This window comes from Rhinichthys klamathensis, unplaced genomic scaffold (genome assembly GCF_029890125.1).
Source record: "Rhinichthys klamathensis goyatoka isolate OS25496 unplaced genomic scaffold, OSU_Roscu_1.1 h1tg000109l_1, whole genome shotgun sequence".
NCBI lineage: Eukaryota > Metazoa > Chordata > Actinopteri > Cypriniformes > Leuciscidae > Rhinichthys > Rhinichthys klamathensis.
In genome coordinates, this window is record NW_026606647.1 from 1,223,893 (window position 1) to 1,247,104 (window position 23,212).

Genomic DNA, 23,212 nt, shown 5'->3' on the forward strand with positions numbered 1-23,212 from the left:
GCGTGAATGTTGCCTTGAGCTGGGAGTTATGATTAGTTATAGCCTGGTTTTGCGAGAGCAATGCATGACTGATGGAGAGTCATTGTAGTTCCAGGCGCTTCAGTTTAGCAGTGTCAGTCAGCTAATGAAGCCGGAATCGAGTGCATGCAAGGTAGACCTCACACTTCTCTGATTTATGTCTCAAGCTGAAGTTAACCATCTTTAAATAATAGTCTGAGCTATCCATCAACTTAATTTGAAGCATGCATTATTAAGAATTAAATTAATCAAATGGTTTTCCTAAATGCTTCATGTGAAGGTTTTGACTTGCAGTGGAGGGTTTCGGGTTGTCTGCTAAATGCAAATACCAATTCTTTGCTCTTGTGGCCCTTTTCAATGCCAACTCAAATATTATCTGAACTAGGCTTTTTTTTTTTTGCATACTCTATTTTCTGCCCCATTAATTCTGTCCAAATTGGCCCCTACCAAACATAGCACCTACGCTTCCCCAGAAATGCGCCATCAGTTTCAATTTCATTCAGCATGGGAGCCTATGCAACATTTGAGGACATTCAGGGCAGCTAATAATCTTGAGGAACTGGCAGGTTATGCATATTCATGGTTCTGTGCTAGTAAAGTTTACTAGCAAGTTCTCTCTCTCTTTCGCAAAATTCCATTTATATGCACCAATCCCTAGTCAAACACAGCAATTTTTAAATAAACTTTGATAACATTTTTAATATATTAAAATATATAAAATGTAATTTAGGGACTTGCATGGAGCAAGTCATTGATTAAAAATTGTCTGATTCACAGAATAGAAATGAATTTAGCTAATTAACCGAGAACTCGAACACATTTTTGCAATTCATGTCCATGTTTAAGAAATGTCATGTATTATGCAAGCCCTTCTGGAAGGCCTTTTTTCAAGCTTATTTGAAAAACAGTAGCTTAAGGCTTGTCCACAAGTGTGTCATTGCTATTATTATTTAATGTATGCAGGCTAGCTGTTAACCTATAATGTTAAATGTGCTGGTTGCTGCTTGTTGACCTGGATAGTGTTTTTTTACTTGCAGTGTTGTTGCTTACAGCCTCCTTTTGCTTGGCGGTGTATCTGCAGTCGAATCACAGAATGCACCCTCCTGTGAGTTAAGTTAATGCTTTGAAGCTTGATATATAATTTTAAGCCCAACTAAAATTTGTAAAGACAAACTGCATTTTATTGTATCTGTCCTGAATGAAACTATACCTTCAGCTCTTCTAGGTGGCCAGCAGAGGTCTCCCCAATGCTTATTCAGGACCTAAATGTACTTCAATGTGCCTGTGTCATATGTCCACTACCTGATTTGTTATATTTTATTATATTGTTTAGATTTTTGCTTTTTAAGGTTGTGTTGTTGTGCTTTGATCTTCTGGCACTTCTGTTACAGTGCAGTTTGATGCATTGCTATTATGCATGTGGTGTGAAACAGGCCTTGCAGTTCATATAGAAATTTTAGAGAGTAGGACACAGATAGGACTTGTGTAGAACTTGCCCATGTGAGAGAGTTTGCTTTACACCGATAAATCATTTGATAAATTCAGAGTTAGACTGTTGAGGTTTTTTTTGCCAGATATTGTCCTGATCTTCTCTGAAGTAAACTCCACGAACCTTTTAGTAATTACACACGGTTTCAAGAAGATTCCACAGGAGGTCTCCAAGAGAAGCTTTGCTCTCTGTATGAAACAAGGCTGCATATATGATTAATTATAATGAGGAAGAGGAGTTTTGTAGCAAGTGTAGAGCTCCATCAGGTTAAATTGAGTGCGGTTCCATATCTGAGAAGCACCATGAAAACCCTAGTTCTCAAACATCGGGTAATAAACAAAACCAGGACATTTACACTAAATTCACTACCTGTTTCATTCAAATGGATTTGTATCCTCAATACCAGCTGGCAGCAGCATCGTGAAGCCCTAAGATATGGAGAAACGGTAAAAGCTCAAACAGTAGAGCATGTTGCTAGCATGAACTAATAAAATGTATGCAATACCTTGAGAGCAATGTGTGTTTGCGTACTTACAGTAGTACTTAAATATTGCTATGTATGACTGCACACACACACACACACACACGCGTTTGGCAGACATTTTTATTAGATGTTTGAAAAATGTTTCAATTGTGGTTTACACATAACTCCAGATATCAGCCTGAGCTGCTTGAGTGGAGCTGTTAGTGTACCAAGTGTGTTCATTTTGGAGCGTAGTCTGATGATTCACTGTCTGTGAATTATTTATCAATATCTAAACGATCTGGTGCTGCTAATTTGTGCTAGATCTTGTTGATTCTGCATCTGGTTTGCAGCTTCCAGTATGAAGTAGGCAGATGCCTGTTGAATTTTCATGAGTCGCCTCTTGAGCCAAGGCTGAGCCGCCTCGCTCTCTACAATTATGCAGATCTGAGCACCTTGGGGACTCCTGGGGTATGCAGAGAGCTTTTGCCATTTCTCCGCCAACCCTTGATAAAAAAAAAAAAAAGCAACTCTCTCCCCGACCTGCACGCTCCATAAACCGTGTGTTAGCCGTGAGCAATGCCGAACGTGGCTGGGGTGGAATTCCCAGAAGTCCTAGCCCCAGGAGGATGGAGCAGAGGGAGAGGATAAGGGTTGGGAAAGATGAGAGGAGTCAATCCTTGTTACATGTCTGCCAATAAAGAATTACCACCTTTTTATTGTTGCAGAGCCTTCATCTGTCAAAAAACGATGGCCCTTGCAAAGCCGAGCAGAGAATTGCTTTTGAAAATTGCTTTTCCCTGCAGCAGGCCTCTGGAGGGAATACCGAGAAGAAGCCGAGCAAATGACAATGCACTGCGTTTTAGTGGTCATCTTGGATTCCAGAAGGCAAAGAGTGCATTCAAAGACCGTTTTCTACATCATCCCTTTCCAATCATGAGTATTCTATGCATTCAGGGGATGAATGAAAAAGATCGGTTTATAAAATGTGTCTGCAGTGCCATTTTTAGCCTGGCTATTTCAGTGTGCAGCGCAGTGACCCCTGAATGCGAAGATGCATAACATGGCATATTGGTTCTTCTCTGCATCCATGTGGTCGCCACAACTCAAGAACCAATTACGCTGTAAAAGAAGGCCTTATCGAGCCCATTAGTGTGCGTAGTCAAATCTGGGGCGACTGCCAGGAACGCTGATCATAAATTCGCTCTCTTTTCATAGACGTCTGGAGACCACATCTTCTCGGTTATCTTTGATTGGCAGTGTAAAGGTTAGTTGGTTTGTTTGAGAGGGCTAGTGGGTATTATTTGAATTGGTACTGCATTCTCTTGTTCGTCCACATCGTTTGGGTGAATTATTTGACATAAACAGACAAACAACAAGTGAAGGGAAGTGTATGTGTAGGCCTTCTTGCTTCTAGTAATTGCCTGTTGTCTCTTGGGTGCGCTGTCTGGAGAACTGCCTGAAATTCCCACTTTATTTGCTGACAGTTGTGTAGGACAGCAGCAATGGAGAGAGTTCTGAATACCATCATTAGTCCCCGGCTGGAGAAACAAGATCTTCGTGCTGGGAACAGGGACAAAATGCACACAGAGGAAAGAAGTACTGCAGGGTAGAGAGATGAGTGAGTCAAAGAATGGAGGTGGAAAAGAAAGAAAAACCAGGAAACTGAAAAAAAAAAAAAAAATAGGCTTAAGAAAAGGATGCAGATACATTTAGCATGATGTCGGTTTCTGGTGGTGCTGTCAACCTGTTGAGAAGATCATCTTATCGTCGACGGGAAGCATTCAATCTAAATTACGGATTTTAACTACATATTGAATCATTCACTGTAGTGGGCAAACTAGATAAGTAATTAGAGGTGACAACTTTATAAATGCCTTAATTGGTTTGTCATGAATGTTTTATTGGATCGCTAGCTCCTATGCTCATGTGATTGTGAGGAGGTGTTAGTCCTACCATGAGTCTTAAACCTCTTGGTTGTTTTATGATGTTAGAGGTAGATAGCACTGTGAGACATTGCAAGAACTTAGACAGTAAGAAACCATCTGACCAATCACAGACCGCTGTGCTTATAATGCATTTTGAGGCAGTTTTATCTGACTTTGTTGAAACCACAACAATATTGTGGGGCAGAAATGCTGTACAGAAAACAGTGAAATACTTTGCAGAAACGTGTGCAGACTTTGTAATCTGACCAGAAATACTGTCCAGAAATACCAGTGACTATTTTTTCCATGTACAGCACAGTTCAAAAGTTTGGGGTTAGTAATATATATATATATATATATATATATATATATATTTCTGAAGGATCATGTGACACTGAAGACTGGAGTAATGATGCTGAAAATTCCGCTTTGCCATCATACAAAATAAAATATGTTTTAAAATAATATTCAAATAATTGTATAAAATTTCACAATAGTACTGTTTCTTTGCAGGTGCAGTATTCAGCACAATCTGATGTAATCTGTCTTTCTTTGTGTTTCAGACTCAAGCAGATCAGTGTCGGTATGTAGTGGGCAGTATACTGTGTGAAAATGAAGAGAAACCAGATGAAGAGCTACAGCGTCTGTATGAGAAATACGGCTACAAAGTCATCTCCTTCCCAGAAGTCACCTGTGCCGTAACTTCCTCGTTTCCGAACAGATGCACTCTGTCCCCCGTCTGCGGCGCTTATAGAGTCTACCCTGAACTACAACAGTATATAAAGGTATCAGTCATGCTCTATCTATCTATCTATCCATCTATCTATCCATCTATCTATCCATCTATCTATCTATCTATCTATCTATCTATCTATCTATCTATCTATCTATCTATCTATCTATCTATCTATCTATCTATCTATCTATCTATCTATCTATCTATCTATCTATCTATCTATCTATCTATCTATCTATCTATCTATCTATCTATCTATCTATCTATCTATCTATCCCTATCTACCTATCTATCTATCCCTTCAGCTTATGACAATATACCACTCAATTGCAATATATGTTACCTGGCCGAACTTCAAATGGTCAGAGTGCAGCGCTCTGCTTTATTCATTGTAATTTCCATAGTGCTTTACACGCCTCACATCACTAGTGGTCAATATCAGGCACATCTAATGGAGGACAGCATGTGAAATGTATAGCGAGGAATATAGTAAATGGGAAGAAACAGCCTTAGTAACTTCTGAATGGACAGATAACTGGATTGAGAGATGGAAAGAGGCTGTTAATGAGGTCAGTTTGTGTGAGCTTGCTGGTTGGTGTCTAACAGCGTGAGTTCAGTGCGGTTCAGTGCTGTGAGATAATGTGATGGATGATGTGCTACTTACCATTTCTAAACCATAATGACATGTGAAACTTGAGGTGTTAATTGTATAGGTAGGTGTCACTTTTCTAGTGCTAATGCTTTTCTTGTGCTCTATATGTACACTAGCAAACAGATAGCAATGCATTGGCAACCACCTACAACACATTTGCATTGAGGTGGCTGTGTATAACCAACATGGAATGCACAACCAAAATTGGCACCCTAGTGGCTCGCAATATTGTCGTGACAATCTGTCCTAGTTGAAGTGCTGGCGCAGGGGAGTCTCATACAGTTACAAAGCAGTCTGTACCAGATGCTCACTTATTTCACTACATAAAAATGAATTTAGTCTACTAGCTATCCTTGAATACAAGGAATTTCTGTAGTTGATGCATCAGCATGGCTCCAGACTGTGACTAAAATAAACTCAAAATAAACCAAATAAATATTTGCAACAATAATTTATAATGTAGTTGCTGTCTGGAGAACATTGTGTCCATATGCGCTTTCGTCAGATTCAATCTGCTAACTGGCCAGCAACTTTGAGGCTGTTTTGTGAATCTTTTCGACTGACTGTCTCATTAAAAAGAACTGGTTAATCAAACATCACGACTCTCATGGATAATTTATTAGAGTGGGTCTTATTAACCTGTTGTTTTTTAATGAGACAGTCAGTTGAAAAGATGAATGAAACAGCCTCAAAGTTGCTGGTCAGTTAGCAGTTTGAATCACAACTCATCTGGATTCAGTCAGTGACTCGTTCAGGGCTGCGTTTGCAAGTCAAGGTAGATCGTGTAGATCATTGGTGCCAATTGTTTTTACCATATACTTAGGCTTACAATGCTTTTGGTAAACGGAACCCAGAGCCATAACTGAGTTCACAATGACTATCTCATCATGAGTCATTTTTCATTTATGATTCAAAAATATATACTTCTGTTTTCATGAGACTTACTTCAGTCTGCTTACTGAATGGTTGTTCATATGACAACATGTAATATAAACATTAGTTTTGTTGTAGTTAATTAATAACGGTATTCTAAAAAACAAAAACAAGGAGTCTGTGGATGAGAGTCCGAAGAAAACTGCTGGGATGACATTCTCCTGTAGTTCATCACAGACGACAAGTGGAATAGAGTGGAGCAGGTATGACGTCACTTTGTAGGCCAACTGATAGTTATCACACTGGTTCCCTCGACAAAAACCCAATAGGATTTTTCCACGGGCTTTTGGATTATAAAAAAAAAAAAAAAAAAAAGCTCTGTGATCAACAAAAGTTTATGATACTTACACATTTTGTCCATTAAAATAATTTTCACAGATAAACACAACTTTTTTGGAATTTTGAAGACAGAATTAAAAAGCTAATGGTAGGCTATAAACGAACTACACCAAGGTCGCTCGACCTCAACATCACCACCACTAAGCTTCCGAAAACTCTTTCAGTTTTTATCTAAAAAACATTGTAGAATAGTTTATAAGAGCACAATTATAAGCATAACAAGGCTGTAAAAGCAGACTGATCTTACATGTTCGGCATGATGGCGTTTAATTTCCCCTTAAAAAATGTATATTGTAGAATAAAACGTGAAAGTATATTGAGCTTGTGTTCACTACAGACATTATTTCAGCCATTTAACCAAAACTCCATTTAAAAAACCTTTTTGGGCTACAAATGTCATACCTGCACCGCTCTATGATAATTTTAGAATGACACGTCAGTCATTTATGACATTATCCCCTGGTTTCACAGACAAGGCTTAAGTCTAGTCCAAGACTAAAATGCATGTTTGAGCGGTTTTAACTGAAAGCAACTTGCACTGACATTTCTTAAAATAGTGCCGTTGTTTTGTCAATAGTCTCCAAATGACATGGTTGCATGTGACTTTTTTTATTCCGACTGTACGATACCAATTGGATTATTAGGGTCCATCATGTGAACACAGCTACTGTTATAATAATATTTTTACTATTATATAATATTATAATAAAATATCTAGTAATTCATATAAATTATTTATATATTTATATATATATATATATATATATATATATATAAATTATGCAGATTGTGGTCTCATAAACCTATTTTTGAAAAGGGATTGACTATAAACACTATTTCGCTATAGGTCTCAGTCCATTTTCTTGAAAATGTCTAAAACTATGATGTAACTAGTTTCACTTGTTGACCTGCAACTTCCATTCTCACACTTTTTCTTTTGCTTACCTTCCTTCTTTAACTCACTCACACACCAAACCTTTTCTGACTTGGCTTGTCTGACAGCTTATTAAGAGTAGTGCAATAGTTACATGAGCAGTGCAGTGTAGGAGTCAGCACAAGATGTATGTTGCATTATGGGACTGTGTGTATGAGTTTGTAATGTGATGAATGTGGAGTGGCACCGTGTACAAAGACGGGACTGAGCAGATGAATAATGGAGAGACATTCACAAATGTACGTGTGTATGTAGGCAGGGGCAGGGACGGACTGGGGCTAAAAAACAGCCCTGGACTTTCTCCCAAATCATCCAGCCATTCGCCCCTAGCCACTAGGATGTCCTGATACTATGCCACAATACTGTAACCTATATCAGACAAGGTATTCACAGCAAGTAATATCTTAAAAACAATGATGACAATTGGGGTTTTTTTTATTAATGAAGCCTCAGTCTTCAAATAAAAAACAACAAAATGTACAATGCCATTATATCTGCATTGAAAATAAAATACAAATAATGAAATGTCACTGGCTACAGAAACCCTAATTACACAAACTTGTAATTATAAAACATATAGTTACTATATACCAGGGGTCTCCAACCTTTTTGTGTGCGAGGGCTAAAGGGATAAAATAATCTAGAAGGGCTATACTCAAAAATATTTATTATACATATAACATGGTGGTGTTTTTTTACCTTACCTTTACTTTTAACTTTAACTTTTTTACTTTTCACCATCATATGCGAAATAATAAAATATCTTGATATTCTGGTTCAACAATTCCTGAAAAATTTGTAATATATATATATATTATTCTCTAAAAACCTATTGTAGCATAAACATTTAGTATAAATATTTAATGCAAAATAAATAAATAAACTGCCATAACTTCTAAACAAAAACATTACTGCATTACATTTAATAGCCTACATTTATAGGCCTACATGACTATTAATATAACAGCATTTTTAATATGAATACAGGCACATTTCTGCCAAAAAAATTGTTTTACTAAGTTACAGTTAATTCATAAGTTGTGGAGTGAAATGTCTTCTAACTGGTTTGTTCTTGGAACAATGTTTCACCTGTTTTTTTGCGTCAAGATGTTGAGAATATCAGCGCTGTTTAATCTGGCTTTTAACTAGCTTAAATCACAGCCATCTGTGGGTTTATAATAGAGATAGAGAATTCTGCACAGAATTGAAATGCTTCTCAGTGGATCGCGCAACTCTGAGTAAAAATGTTCGCGTGATCGAGATCAGTCCGCACAGCTGCTTCGGCCGCGATCGCAGTTTTTTTGGGCCGAGCTGATAATGCTCCGCGCTGGCATCCAACTTAAAGGTGCATTGCTGCCACCTACACTACTGGAGTGTGAAATAGATTAGTGGGGGGGGGGGGGGGGGGGGAAACAGGTTATGACTGGGTGTGTGGCGGGTGGTGGGCCGGCCTGCCGGCCGTCCTGGAGTACCGGCCGTTCTGTGATACTCCAGATCACACAGATGGCCAGTCCGCCCCTGGGCAGGGGTATGTCTTTACAATGATTTATTAAATAGGGTCTGGCAGAAGTTCAGACTGGCACTTCCTTTATTATGGAACTCAAGTAGGACTTCCTGTAAAGACCTCTGTACACCCACCACTACCACATAGCACATGCACCACACTTCAATCACAAACCAGATATTGCAAGTCACCAAGGAGTCGGATGTACATGTGTCTAGAGCATTTGCTCATCTGTAATACATTGCGATGGGATTATTTTATTAAATTATGTCCACATATTTTTTCTCGTCAGTTTTTTGTCAACAGTATTTTTAATTACAATTGTTAACGGTGTCATGTGTCTCATCTTCTAAACAATTTTGTCAGTAATTTCGGGACAAAATTAACACTTTTAATATACCTACATATATTTTCACTAATTCATTTTAGTACATTAAAACTATAACATATGGTCACCCGTGAACATTTTTGGGTGATACAAATAAATAATTAAAATTGCATTTAAAAATAGAAAAAACTGATTCAGTTTGTACTGATTCGCTCATGTAAATGAACTAAACTAGAGGTCTGTGCAGGTTGGATTTTTTTTTAAATACGGCTCCTGCAAGATTCTGTCCCACTCTCTACAAAAAATATGTTATTATTTTGTACCTCTGATGCCTGCAAAAGCCCACGGGAGAAGGTCTATGGGGATTTTTCGGTCCCGGTCCAGTTGGATTCTGTCTTGTTCTGGCTTTTAAAAATCAGTTACAAAAACTATGATTACAAATTGTACAAATAATGTACCTTAAAAACATTAAAAAAACATTTAACTTTTATTTTTCGAGAACTATATTTTGCTGCAGTCCTACAAGTCATCACACAAGATTTTGCACACATTTCAATATCTTCCCGCCCACACCTGCCCTCAGCAATCAAAACTACTATGTTTAAATCCGAGATAACCAAATAAAAAGCCAATCAAAATCACTGCAATACTCTCAATGTTTCTTATTTTATACCATGAGGTCATTGTGAGTATTCAATGCATCACCCAGCCCAGTTCCTGTGGAGTGGACATGTGTTGGGAATGGCTTCTGTTGGTTCTCTGCCGAACGTGGCATTCGGCTCGGGGTTGTGCGGTCTGTTATGGCACGGGTTAAACACCGAACTGTCTCTCTGCCAACCCTAGATATCCCTTTTATCTTCTCCATTGACAAATACTTTCTTTTTACTCCTCTCCCACACCTCTCCATCTTTGTATTGGTCTCTCAGTTGTCTTTTTTTGTATTGTTCTTCATGGGGCAGATATATCACTTGTCCACCCTCTATCGATAGCAGACACGGACACATTCTTCTCAATCTGCTGAGAGGCTGAGCCTTTGCTGATGATGATAAACACACACACACACAAACACATGGACCGGACCATCTGTTAGACAGCGAGAGGGCAGAATCTCCTGCTCCCACACAGGAGTTCACTCCTAAGAAAAAGCGTACACAGAGTATGTGGGCAGTCCCATTACTCCGTAACAGTGATTTCAAGCTGTTAGTGTGTGTTCGAGTGTGTGTTGATCCAGCAGACGGCTGGCTGTCAAAGGATTGACTAAGCCCATTAAAAGAGGTGATTCTTAAGAAGTATAAAGGAATGGCGAGATGGACTACATTAGAGGGATTTGCCTGAACCCCTACAGTTCTCCAAAACGCACTTTTGTCTCAGTGCTAGGGTCTTGTTCAAACTCGAAATACAAAGTTTTAATCCAATTAACAGCAACCCACTGATCACTCAACTTTTATGTTTAAAAAAAGTAGCCTATATGTACTTATTGGTCAAACTGATTAACATTTGCTGCCTGAAGTTTGAAATTTTTGTTGCCATGCATCATAGATGTAATAGAGCACAACTGCCCACTTTTGTCAGGGACCTTGGTTCAGAGAGTATAATATTTTCCCATTCATTTTCTCCATAGGCATTATGAAAAATGATTCAGTCATTTTAAGGTTTAAGTAGTAAACCAAACAACCAACTCTGAGATGAATCACAATACTCTAAACGTGGATTTGAAGTCGAAAGAGATCTTGAAAATCATTTTTAAAAAAAGACAAAGACAGTCAGTGTTTTTATGAGGCAGTGAACTACTCGATTCAAATGATATAATCTAATTAAAAACTATTGACCAAGTCATTAATTTTCAAAATATAAAATTATAAACAAATATATATGATCATTCACAGGTTTTTTGGGGGGCAGTGATTGCAGTGATTTAGGGAGGGAGGGAGGGAGGGAGGGGGGAGGGGGGGGGGGGGGGGGGGAGCGGGCGGGGCGGGGCGGCGGCGGCATGTATGCATCACTATAGAATGCATACATGCAATACTGTTCACAAATTTGAAGTCTTAAATAAAACTTAAATAAGATTATTTAATGTGTTTGAAGAAAGTCTCTAATGCTCACCAAGTCTACATTTATTTAATTTAAAGACAGTAAAAGCAGTAATATTGTGAATATTATTACAATTTAAAATAACTCTTTTCTATTAGATATTCACATGATCCTTCAAAAATCATTCTAATATACTGATTTGCTCTGCTCAAGATAACATTTATTATTATTATCAGTATTGAAAAAAAAAATTTGTGGAAATATTATATTACATTTTTAGTATACATACTATTATATTATTGTGGAAACCTTGATACTTTTTTTCTTGATTCTTTTTATTTTAATTTATTTGAAAATATAATTATTTGGTAGCATAATGCTTGCAAATTTTGACTTTTTTTCAGCAAGGATGCATTAAATTGATCAAAAGAGAACTGATCCTTGAATATTGCTAATACTGGTGGAAACGAGTTCCGATGCTTCCAGATATCATTGTTAGCGAAGGTTCTTCGAGAGACAGATGTATCACTGTAACTACCAGCTAGTCATAATTTTAATTAGTTAAACATGAGGCCAAACTACTCTTTTGGAAAAGTATAGGCTAGTTACCTAAAAAATGAGCCTAACTGCACTGAAGTTTATTATAGTGTGCAATACAGTTTTAAATATGTAACTGTCAGATGACAAATGATTATAATCAATCAATAATGTTTCAGTTTAATAAATATAATAAATTATATTTTGGTAACACTTTCTTTGTGTCATTGTTACATGTTACATGTAGTTATAGAATTAACTATAAGTTATGCATAATAAACTAACCCTAAACCAAATCAAACCTATTCTAACCAAATAGCAAGTACATAGTTACTTAATATTACTCAGTACTTAAATGTATAATTACAGTTTTACAAAGACACCTTAAAATAAAGTGTAACCTAATTTTTTATATAATCAGAGCACAAAAACCATGAGAATATGGTTTGAGTGGTATCACAGTTTAAACAGAAAAATTTAGAACAAAAGTCAAAACTATGATAAACAGTGTCTTTGACTAAATATTTTTGCTACAAGGAGGGAAAAGGTTTAAACCGACATCTCTCTGCAAGCTAACCACTTGTTATCAGATCGATGTTAATAGCAGGTGCCTCTCTCTCTCTCTCTCTCTCTCTCTCTCTCTCTCTCTCTCTCTCTCTCTCTCTCTCTCTCTCTCTCTCTCTCTCTCTCTCTCTCTCTCTTCTCTCTCTCTCTCTCTCTCTCTCTCTCTCTCCTCTCTCTCTCTCTCCTCTCTCTCCTCTCTCTCTCTCTCTCTCTCTGCCTCTCTCTCTCTCTCTCTCTCTCTCTCTCTCTCTCTCTCTCTCTCTCTCTCTCAGTAATTGCCCAGAATTCTGTAAGAACTACACTATTTGTGCAACCTATTAGACTAGTCTTGTCTGTGAGAAGAGGACAGACACAGGAGAGAGAGTTCTCACTTTAGTGGTTCAGTCAGACAGACAGTCTATGACTTAATCAGTGAGAGAGCCAATCAGTGAGTGTGTTTGTTTGTGTGTGTATGCATTCTTGTGAGGGCATGGCCTTATGCCAGATATAGATGCTTCATAATTGATACGGTCTTCCTGGAGCATTGTGTGTGCGTGCGTGCGTGTGCTGTCTGTACGTTATCTTGGAAAACTGATGCATGAGCCAGGAGCAAAGACATGTCCATCACAGCACTGAACCATATAGGCTTTGTAGTAAATGCTTAAGATCTCGGGATGTTCACGGATTCACTTTCTTCTTGAGGTTAAGGAAAGTTCAACAGAAAATCCCTCCAGGCGAGAGTGATTTGCAGGACAGATAGCCTAAATAGGAAATTCATCTAATATAGTTTATTTTGAGGCTTAGCATTTTTCTGTTTTGAATTTGTTTCCAAAGCAAAAATATGCATATTTGTATACAGTACATTTAAAGAAGTGTTTCTCAACTCACCTCCCAGAAAGTTTTAGAATGTCTCCCTATTTAAAGGTGCTCTATGTAACTTTTAGCGGCCTCTAGTGGTGATGTTTCAGATTGCAACCAAATTTTACAAGAGCGCTCGTGCTCAAACTCATAGACAATACCGTCTATTACGCAAATATCTCGGCGAATACTAGACGGATTCGGCGAGCACCGAGCTCGTTGGGACCATCTAGTCGAGCTGAAAAGAACCATATAAGTACCATAGTTTTTGGTGGTGTTTTCGCGGAGATATTAGCAGAAAACCATCGGGCGCGCTGCAAAATTGCGGACACCGGTGACGTCACGATCTCAGAAGAAAATCGCTCGTATCTCTGGAACGCAAAGACCCAGAGAGCTCAAATTCGGGGGAGGAGGTCCCAGGGAAACCCTTGCCCGAACGCTAGAGTGGCGGGCCTCGGGGATGCCCCCTACCGGATCGCCGTTCGCTGGGACCCCCAATTTCGAACGGCTATAACACGGGGAGCCTGGCGAGTTGGACCTCGGGGGTGGGCTCGTTCGAAAGGCCCCGTCCAGCACTACGAACGATTAGAGTCTTGGGAATATTGATCAAAGATTGACTGAGATATAAGCCGAAAAACGTGCGCCTTTAACCGGACGTAACTCCCTGACCGTCTACAATAGACTGTATATAAGGAGAGAGGCTCGGAAGCGCGCATGCACGTCACATCCGTTGGATTTCGCGGTAAATCCAACCCAGAGACTTCACATAGAAATAGGAATACTGGCCTTCAGAGGTAATCGCAAAACTCGACAAGTGGATCATTTTAATGTGTGATTACAACCCCTTCACACACAGGCAATAAAAAAAAGGATTAATTTTAGTAGAAAAAGTTACATAGAACACCTTTAAAGTTGGCATGAAACACAAGTTGCGATCATCTTTCCTTCCCTATTGTGACGTATATCCGCGTGAAACGGCTTCTTGAACAAGAAAAAAATGTAGTGCGGCACTTGATTGCATCCATCTGTAAATGTAATTGGACTCGTTGTGGTTTGCTGTTGCTACGATCTCATGTGAGTGACAGGTTGTCCCGCCCTCACGCCAGTAAACGCATCATCAGAGAAGTTCTGAGTGAACATCAGATAATAAAGATGTTGGTCTACATGTCATCCATTCTTCTACCCTCTAATTCAGAGGATTTCAAACTTTAATAAGTTGTTTGGAGGGGGCAAGTCCACTGAAACCTCGAATTGTATATTAATAAATTATTCTGGTTTAAAACATTAAACGGTTATTAAAACCAGTCATTAAAAGGGTTGTTTGTATAAAAATAGGATTTTTTTTTTTTTTACTTTTAACATTTTCAAAATTTGCGACATAATAGACCAAACAGAAATAGAAATCAAGCAAGTAAAGAAAATGTCACAGCAGCTCATACATAGCTCACAACTACAAAAATGTATTGTATTTAAAAAATGGGGCATTAAAGGGTTAGTTCACCCAAAAAAAGAAAAATTCTCTCATCGAGGGACATATAAATCTAATTTGTCTTCTGAAGATGAACAAAAGTCTTACGGGTTTGGAACGACATGAGGGGGACAGAATGCTGCAAATTGACATTTTTTTGGGTGAACTAACCATTTAAAGGGATTTTAAACCCAAAAATGAAAAGTCTGTCATCATTTACATCATTTACCTGTACACATTTCTTTCTTCTCCTGAACACAAAAGAAGATATTTTTAATAAGGCTGCTTTCGATTCCCGCTGACTTCCATTAGAATTTTTGTCCATATAGTGGAAGTCAATGGAACCCCGAACCCATTTAGTTACCAACATTGTTCGAAATATCTTCTTTTGTGTTCCATGCACAGAAGAAATAAAGTCAGTCTACAGACCAAAACTTGAGATGGTTGTATGGATCTGTTGGATTTATGTTAAGCCAGTTTCCCAGTTACTTTCTTCTGCATTAAGGTGATAAGTTGGCGGTGATGGAAGTGAGACCCAAAGGGAGGATGGTTGAGGGGTCAGACCAACACCCTTGCACATTAACAGTGTATGAATCAGTCTCTGGCACCTCACAATCCATGAAAACACACACTGATATACACATTACATGAAATGTTCGTATATGTTTACTTCTAAGAGATTTTTCCTGGAATTATTTAATGGAATCGGTTATAGTTCAAGATTTTCTGCCTGATATTTATTCTAGTCAGTGTTTTCTTTAATTTCCCCCATGAACAACTAAAAATATTGACTAGACCTATTTTTCGCTTAACATGAATTTTAAAAAGCAGATTTTCTCCTGCACTTTGGCTGTATGATCAGATTATTGTACCATGCTCAATATCTGTGTTCATTTGTAAAGTACCTTGGTTTTACCATGTTGTTGTTTTTTTAGACATGGATCTATTGTTAAACTGTGGTGTTTTTATATAGTATATGTTTTAAAGTAAACATTTATATATTATACACACACATTGGGGTCAGTAAGATATAAAAACCAAAAAATAAATAAAAAATAAAATATACTTTTTGATGGTATAAAGGTGATAGTAAAGAAATTTTTCATGTTACAACAGTTTTTTTTTAAAGAAATAAATGCTGTTCTTTTGAACTTTCTATTCAACAAAGAAATACATTTTTTATAGAAAAAAGTGTATTGTGGTTTCCACAAAAATATTAAGCAGCACAACTGTTTTCATCTTTGATAATAATAAAAAACTGTTTCTTGAGCACCAAATCAGCATATTAGAAGGATTTCTGGAGGATCATGTGACACTGAAGACTAGAGTAATGATGCTGAAAATTCAGCTTTGCCATCACAGGAATTAATTTAATTTGTAATATTTTAATTAAATATATTACAATATATTTCTGTTTTTATACTGTATTTTTTATCAAATAATTGTGCCTTGGTGTATACAAGCATGAAAGACTTCTTTAAAAAATATTAAAAAATATGACCAAAACCAAGAATCATTAAATGTTTGTGTATATGTTTATTAGTCTATTATAGGTTATATTTCTAGTTTATGGTGCCACATTGATTTTTCTGCTGTGTTTTCCTCCTGTTGCCTTCATCAGTAGAGGGAGGGATGGATAATGATGTATGCCACCTCAGAGAAACCGACAGCATTTATCTCATAGAATATTAGATGTGCTTGTGCTTTGTTTTTCATAGACAATGTGAGACACAGCTGGTTTGAGAAAGATAAGCTATGTCTACATTTATGTTGTTTTCTGCTCCATGTAGCTTGACCCCAGGTTATTGGTTGAGTTCTTTTGTGTGATTTGTGTGATTGTGTTTTAGTGAGATCAATAACCTTTAAGACTAAATAAACCCAGTGGTTCTCAACTAGGGGGCCGGAACCCACTGGGGGGCCTCAGTAAACTCCCAAGAGGACCTCAAATTAACTTAAAGGTATTGTAGGTAGGAATTTTATAAAAAGCTTTTTTTCCAAATTTGTTTAAACTTTCTGTATATATCAATGCATAATTAAAATGTAAGTACTCTGAAAAAGAAAGTATAAAAATCGAGTGTCTGTAGACCTCTCACGACTGTTTTAAAGACAGCTCATTATTTCCATTCACTCCACCCCCTCCCTTCTGGGCTCCTTCCAAAGCCACGCCCCAAAAACACATGAACGCGCGACTCCGACCGCTGAGCTGAAGACGCATTATTTACCTGAGACGAGCGGAGAGGAAGGAGCGCACTGCATGTAGTGACATCATGTCAGAATTACATGTAATAAAAAAATCTTACTTTATCATTATGAAGATAAACAAATAAGATGTATTTTAGTAGGCCTACTCTCTATCAAGCTAGCATATTGATATTGGTAAAGTTTAAAATATATATTTATTGATTCGCTAACGAGCTAGTTATCTGGTTATCTATAAGGCAAAGCTAAAAACAGGTTGCATGATACACGTTTTTCCATTGCCATCATTTACACTGTGATGAAGATGAATTTCGTGTAACATTCATAACATATATGGTGTTCTGCATGTAAGAGTTTCCATGATGAAAGCATTGTTGACTCTGAGCCTACACTCCAGAGACAAGTAAGTTACCGTATCGTCAGCAGAGGAGGTCGTCACAAGGCGTCACTTTTCAGCCCCTTGAGGTCTCTCAGTTCTCGCCATCGCTGGAAAGCCACGCCGATATTGACACGCATTTTATTTGGTTGTTTATCCAAAGACTTTTTGTTCATTACCTTTTCTAGTAACGTTACTGTCTTCCTTTTTTTGCCTGGTTTGCCTTCGCGAACTGCATATGTGAATTTTGATTGGTCTTTCTCTGCCATTGTTTTGCTATTCCTAGGTTCCGTGCCTCTTGAATTCCTCAAATCAAACGGAATCGGATACGCGCAAGTGGGCAGGTCCTGTGTGGCAAAAGGGTGGTTGCCATGGTTGCGAGAGAGTGACAGTTGCCTAAGCCAATCCTTTGTTTCGTCCCTGGTGGAAATAATGAGCTGTGTTTAGTGCAGATTAAACGGTCTAGAGTCACTCGATTTGTATACTCTTTTTATCAGAGTACTTACATTTTAATTATGCATTGATATATACAGTAGGTTTATACAAATTTGGAAAAAAGTTTTTTATAAAATTCCTACCTACAATACCTTTAATGATAAATAAAAATACAAATAAAAAAGCCAATGGGTCAACACAACTAAAAATCAGTTTGAGAACCACTGGTCTGACCAGTCATCTTTTATAGCATTGACAGGACTCAACAATGCACTTTGAATGTATTTAATGCATCCTAAATATAACCCAACCTAAAACCTTGGCAATTCAATTGTTGAAGCTCATATGAGGAGGCAGTAAAAATACAGAGCAGAGGTCATTATTGAAGTGTTTAATGTTGACGTAAGACCTTACATTTAATTCCTGGTCAATGGACACCAAGACTGTTTGGTTTTTTAACCTTCTTCAAAATATCGTCTTTTATGTTCCACTGAACAAAGAAATCCATACAGGGTTGGTGTGACATGAGGGTGACATTTTTGTAAGAACTTTCCCTTTAATGGATTTACTTGGCTTTTAGGTTAAGTTTCAGCCTATTTTAGGGTGAAATGTGTCATTTTTTTCTATGGTAACCTGCCATATCAGTTTAATATGCCAAAGCAAATAAACCAATCCCAGGTTAATTCACCTGAAAATGTTGTACACTGAGGCTCTGTGGCTCTAGGATCAGCCAACACAGCAACATTTCCTCAACCAATGGCGTGGGGCTGTCTGTTCTTTCAGCCAATGGCAGACAGAGGACTAATGTAATTAAATTGTATGATGCTAATGAGGCAGAAATTACACACTTCCCTTTTTAAGCGTAATGTTTTTTTGAGACGTAATGTTTTTTTGAGGCTGGTTCAGTTCTGTTGAGTACGAGTGCCTGTTATGTGTGTTAGACGATTATATTTGCACCTTACCGCTGTCACTTGTGTTTAAAAGCTATTAAGTAGGGTGTAAATTAGCTCTATGAAATATGAATAATCAATCATAACTTGTTATAATTGATTATGAATATTTGGATCAGTTATATTCGGGTTAACTTGATGTAGCTACATCAACATTATAACCAATTACTCGGTTCATCCCGTGAACACTCAATATTGGTTATTAATTAATTCATATAAATGTACATTTCCGGGGCATGGGAAATGTCTTTCTTACTAAGTACTACAGTAGTCAAGATCTGTGATTAGTGACTCCAGATATGAGCTTGAGACACAGACAACTTTACGTGTGACATGAAAAAGATTTTATTAACTAGACTAAACATTTAAACTACTCTAACATACACAACATACATGCATACAGTTTACCAAAGGAAAGAGAGCTGAAGCAGAATACAGGAAAGCAAGAAGTTATAGCATTGTTTGATGTTCAGCAGATCAACAGCCTGAGCAAACCATCAGTTTAGTTCTAACACGCCCTTCTTAAAAAGGGGTAAGGATACTTAATGGATCATATAATGAGACTAAGTTTGATACTTGCATGTCTCGTCCATTTGAATTAAACTGTCCTGATGCAATTAGTTGAGGCTCCATTTGATCTTTGCTGATGTGGTATTGATGAGAGAGAACCAGTGGTAGTCTGGTGAATGAAAAGACAAGGCCGCAGCCTGGCGCAAGCTTGGGAGTCCTTGAGGGACTTCTAGTTCAGCATCATCTTCACGTTAGGACTTCTCAGGAAGGACCAAGAGAGCCAGAGGCTAAGAGCGCAAGAGGCTAAGAGGACAAGAGAGCTGATCTTGTGATCAGTGAATTTTAAAGCTTGAAGATGTCACACCCTCTGGAGGTGCGTGAGCCAATACAAAGCCGTCCCTTTTTTACGACCCTTTGTTTTCTAGCAGGGCATTTGAATGTTTAATTTAATTGGGTGTTTACGAAAAGAATCTTCAAGATTCTTATAATACTAATGCGTCAAAAAGTTAGCAAAATGTAAATTAACAAATGGGGGACGCAGAGTTTAGAGACTAAACATGCTATACGATTTTGGTTAACCATTGTATGCAAGTCATGTTTCAGACCAAAATAGTTTAGAAGAGAGAATGAAGACATAGGCCAAGCCACATAAAAGGAATGGTTATGGGGTGCAATATAACATGTATTCGTGGTTTTTCTTTTTTTAAAAGTCTTTTTTTTTCATAAATTTCACCTTTATTGTAAGCCGCTTTCTCCTCTGTCATTTGAACGACCGGTTTACTTCCTGAGTCTATGAAACCACTCCCTCAGAAACAGGCAATGGGCTCAGATTGGTTAGTTTGGGCCGGTGTGTTGTGATTGGCTAAACTGTGTAGTGCACGTTGTCCAGGAAAATTCACGCCCATTACCTTTACGGGTGAATGTTTCATGTGCTCCGGTTAATGTAAATAATGGTGATACTGCAGTATCAGTATGAGCCAGAATCAGACCCAGAAAGCGGCAATGAAGAGAGTCAAGCAGAACCTCCCCAAACACGGCTCTTACTAAACGTTTCTGAATGGTAATTTGCCTACATTTTTTAAACTTTATAGCTACACGTTTGTCTTACACAAAATTGCATCGAACTGGCTATATACACAAACAGCGTTGGCATTGGTTTACGTTCTTGATCAAATCGAAAAATAAAGTCATAAAGTATATATACATGAAAAATACATTTACAACATACAAAATTCAGGTCCAAAATGTTTGCACGCGTTTGTCGTAGACACGAAATAGCATAACTAAGTGGCTATAAAGCCAGCGCTGGCATTTTATAAAACTAAAACATTACGTCCGAAATTATACATGCATTTAAAATTATTAAGTCTTAGCCTTACAGTTTGTGGCCCAACAACTTCTGCCTCTGGTTTTAAAGTTGGAACTGCTTCATGTTTTAGTAACAGTTTCTTGTTGAATCCAGTGTTGAATTGGTGGAAGCTGAATTGGTGGAATTCTGGAAGCTGTCTCTCGTAAAATGCGCAGCACAGAGAGCTAAATTACGATTGTCATTTTCTGGAACATAATCAAACATAAATTGTATCCATGTTGACGAACTACAACGTCCGTGGGAAGCCCGAACACAGAAGACCTGACAGCTGGGTGAACACATAACACACGATGAGCCGCAGAAATATGGCCATGCCCTTTTTTGCATATTCCGGAGGGAGGGTTGATGTAAATGCATGGGTTAGTGACGTCTAAAACCCGTTGTAGTCCCAATTCGAGTCGTTTTTGTAGGCATTAAACTTCCTGATTTTTAAAAGACGATATCTCTGCTTACATTGAACTTTCAGTGCTGCAACTTTGCAGATACTGTTCATGCACCAACAGCAACATTACACACTATTTAAAATGAAAAAAGTGAAATCGCAATCAACCACCCCTTTAAGAGAGTGTCACAACTCTCTGGAAATTCCGTTGGGTCGTAAAGCTTGTTATTAGTCTTAATGTGTCCTGTAACAGGACACCAGGTTCTGCCGGTGGGTAGGCTTCATTTGTGATGTTAGTTTTGGGGGAAATTCCACAAACCTTTGTCGGGAGAGTGAGTTTGCTGGATTATTCATTAAAAATAATGAATAATTTGTATCTCTGATTGGTCCAGACGCTACAGTGTCGTAATCAGATTAAACTAGGTATAACGTTAAAAAAAAAAAAAAAAAAATTAGTTTAATATTCCAAGATCACAGAGAATTTGTAAAATGCTGTTTCTTCAATCTTTATAACGCCCATTTAATATCCTTAATAAGCCTTCACACAGCGCTGTCCGTCATCAGAGATATTTAAAGACGCATAAATCACATCCCATTTTTCTTAACCACAGTCATTAAAGTCCAAAACACAATGCTGGTCTCCCAGTGCTGTGAGGAAGTGGTTATTCTCATCGAGAGAGAGATGTGCTATGTTGGTGACCGGGCCGCTGGTATTTCTAGCTGTAATTGTACACTACGTGGGGTACATATTTAGGCCACTGGTCCAGCAGAGACGGCCGTAGGTAGTTACACAGGGAGATGGCCGGAAATCACAGGGTTCTTAGGTTGTAATTAAACAATTCATTTTGGCTGTGTGCTTTCCACCTCATTTAGACGCAGAGTTTAAAATGAAAGTGCCGAAATAATTGTTTTAATATGTAATCATCTTAAAAGTGTTTTGTTTTTATCAGCTTATATAAGTTTTGTATCTCCTAATGACCACTCCAGGCCTGATAATGTTCTGCATGAATTATATAGTATCTAATTTATAAATAAAATAATTAGAATGAAGCCACACATCAGAAAAATAGATTTTCATATAGGCCTATGCATAATAGCATGTTTTCTCACTAAGCATTTGTATACAATACATGTTAAAATTTCAAGTTAGAGTTTTTTTTTTTTTCATTTGCTGATGTTGGTATAAAAAGCAGGGTGGCTGATAGCTTTTTTTTTCTGTGCTGGTTTTGAGGAAAAATCTGGAATGGAATTAATCATGCAAACCTAGAAGATAAGTGAGTATGGAAAATGATAGAATTAATCAAGGTAGAATATGATAGGCTAAGCTTATTTAATTCTGATTCCAATCACTTCTGGTTCCTTATCAGATTCATAATTTTTTATTTATTTATTAGGAAATATATAAATGTAATTCTTGTTGCATCATTCAATCATTTCAGCCCTTATTTAATTCAGTATCTGCTCTAACTGATTCATGGTTTTGATTCACTAAAAAGAACCGCCTCATAAGAGTCATTCATGAAAATAGTTAGTTAGTTCTGAATTGGTTTCAAACCTTGAAGGTAATTATCAATTTAGCCAAAATGTTACAATAAACAAGAATTTTATGAATGACATTAATTCATTCATTTGTTTGTTTGTTTACTGTTGTGTGCTTTTAGGCGATATATGAAATCACCACCTTCCCACATATTGGAGACCTGCGTACCTGTGTGTATGTGAAGGCTAGGCACTGATTGTATGTTGATTAAAAAGACAGGCGATTGCCCGTCCCATCAGATGCTTTTGTTCTCCTCTTTTATGCTGGTGGAAAGTAGAGGCGGACTTTCATTGCTCTGCATGTGAAGGACTGTGTGTGTTTCATCCTGCATCTTGCCTGTTCTTTTTAAGTGTGTGTGGATCATCTGCTGGTATGTTACATAAAATCTGAGTGTTTCTGTGTGTGTTGGTTTTCGTAAGAGCCTCTCCCTTTTCACGGGGCTTGGAACCGACGATGCGAGTTGCGGTTTCACAGAGACACTTGATTTAATAATGAAGACCAATTGATTATGCTCTTGCAGCAGTTTCTGTCACTCAGGTGAACATGCCAGGCCCTAATTTGATCTCTTTGTGGCAAATATAATCGGTGTTACACCTCTCACCAGTGATTGGGATTAATAGAAGCGATACCGTGGATAGAATATCGTGTGATGATTGTGTCTGTCTGATGTTCAGTAAAAAAGGTGAGACT

The 23,212-nt window shown here is 37.7% G+C and overlaps 1 protein-coding gene across 1 annotated transcript in view; it reads left to right on the forward strand.

Moving 5' to 3' along the window:
• The window catches only part of tex264a (testis expressed 264, ER-phagy receptor a), a 71,272-nt gene that overhangs the window by 12,694 nt on the left and 35,366 nt on the right, over positions 1-23,212 (forward strand). Inside the window, exon 2 of the mRNA XM_056253745.1 lies at positions 4,462-4,683. Coding sequence (XP_056109720.1) covers positions 4,462-4,683 — 222 coding nt within the window. The remainder of the gene's footprint in view (positions 1-4,461; positions 4,684-23,212) is intronic.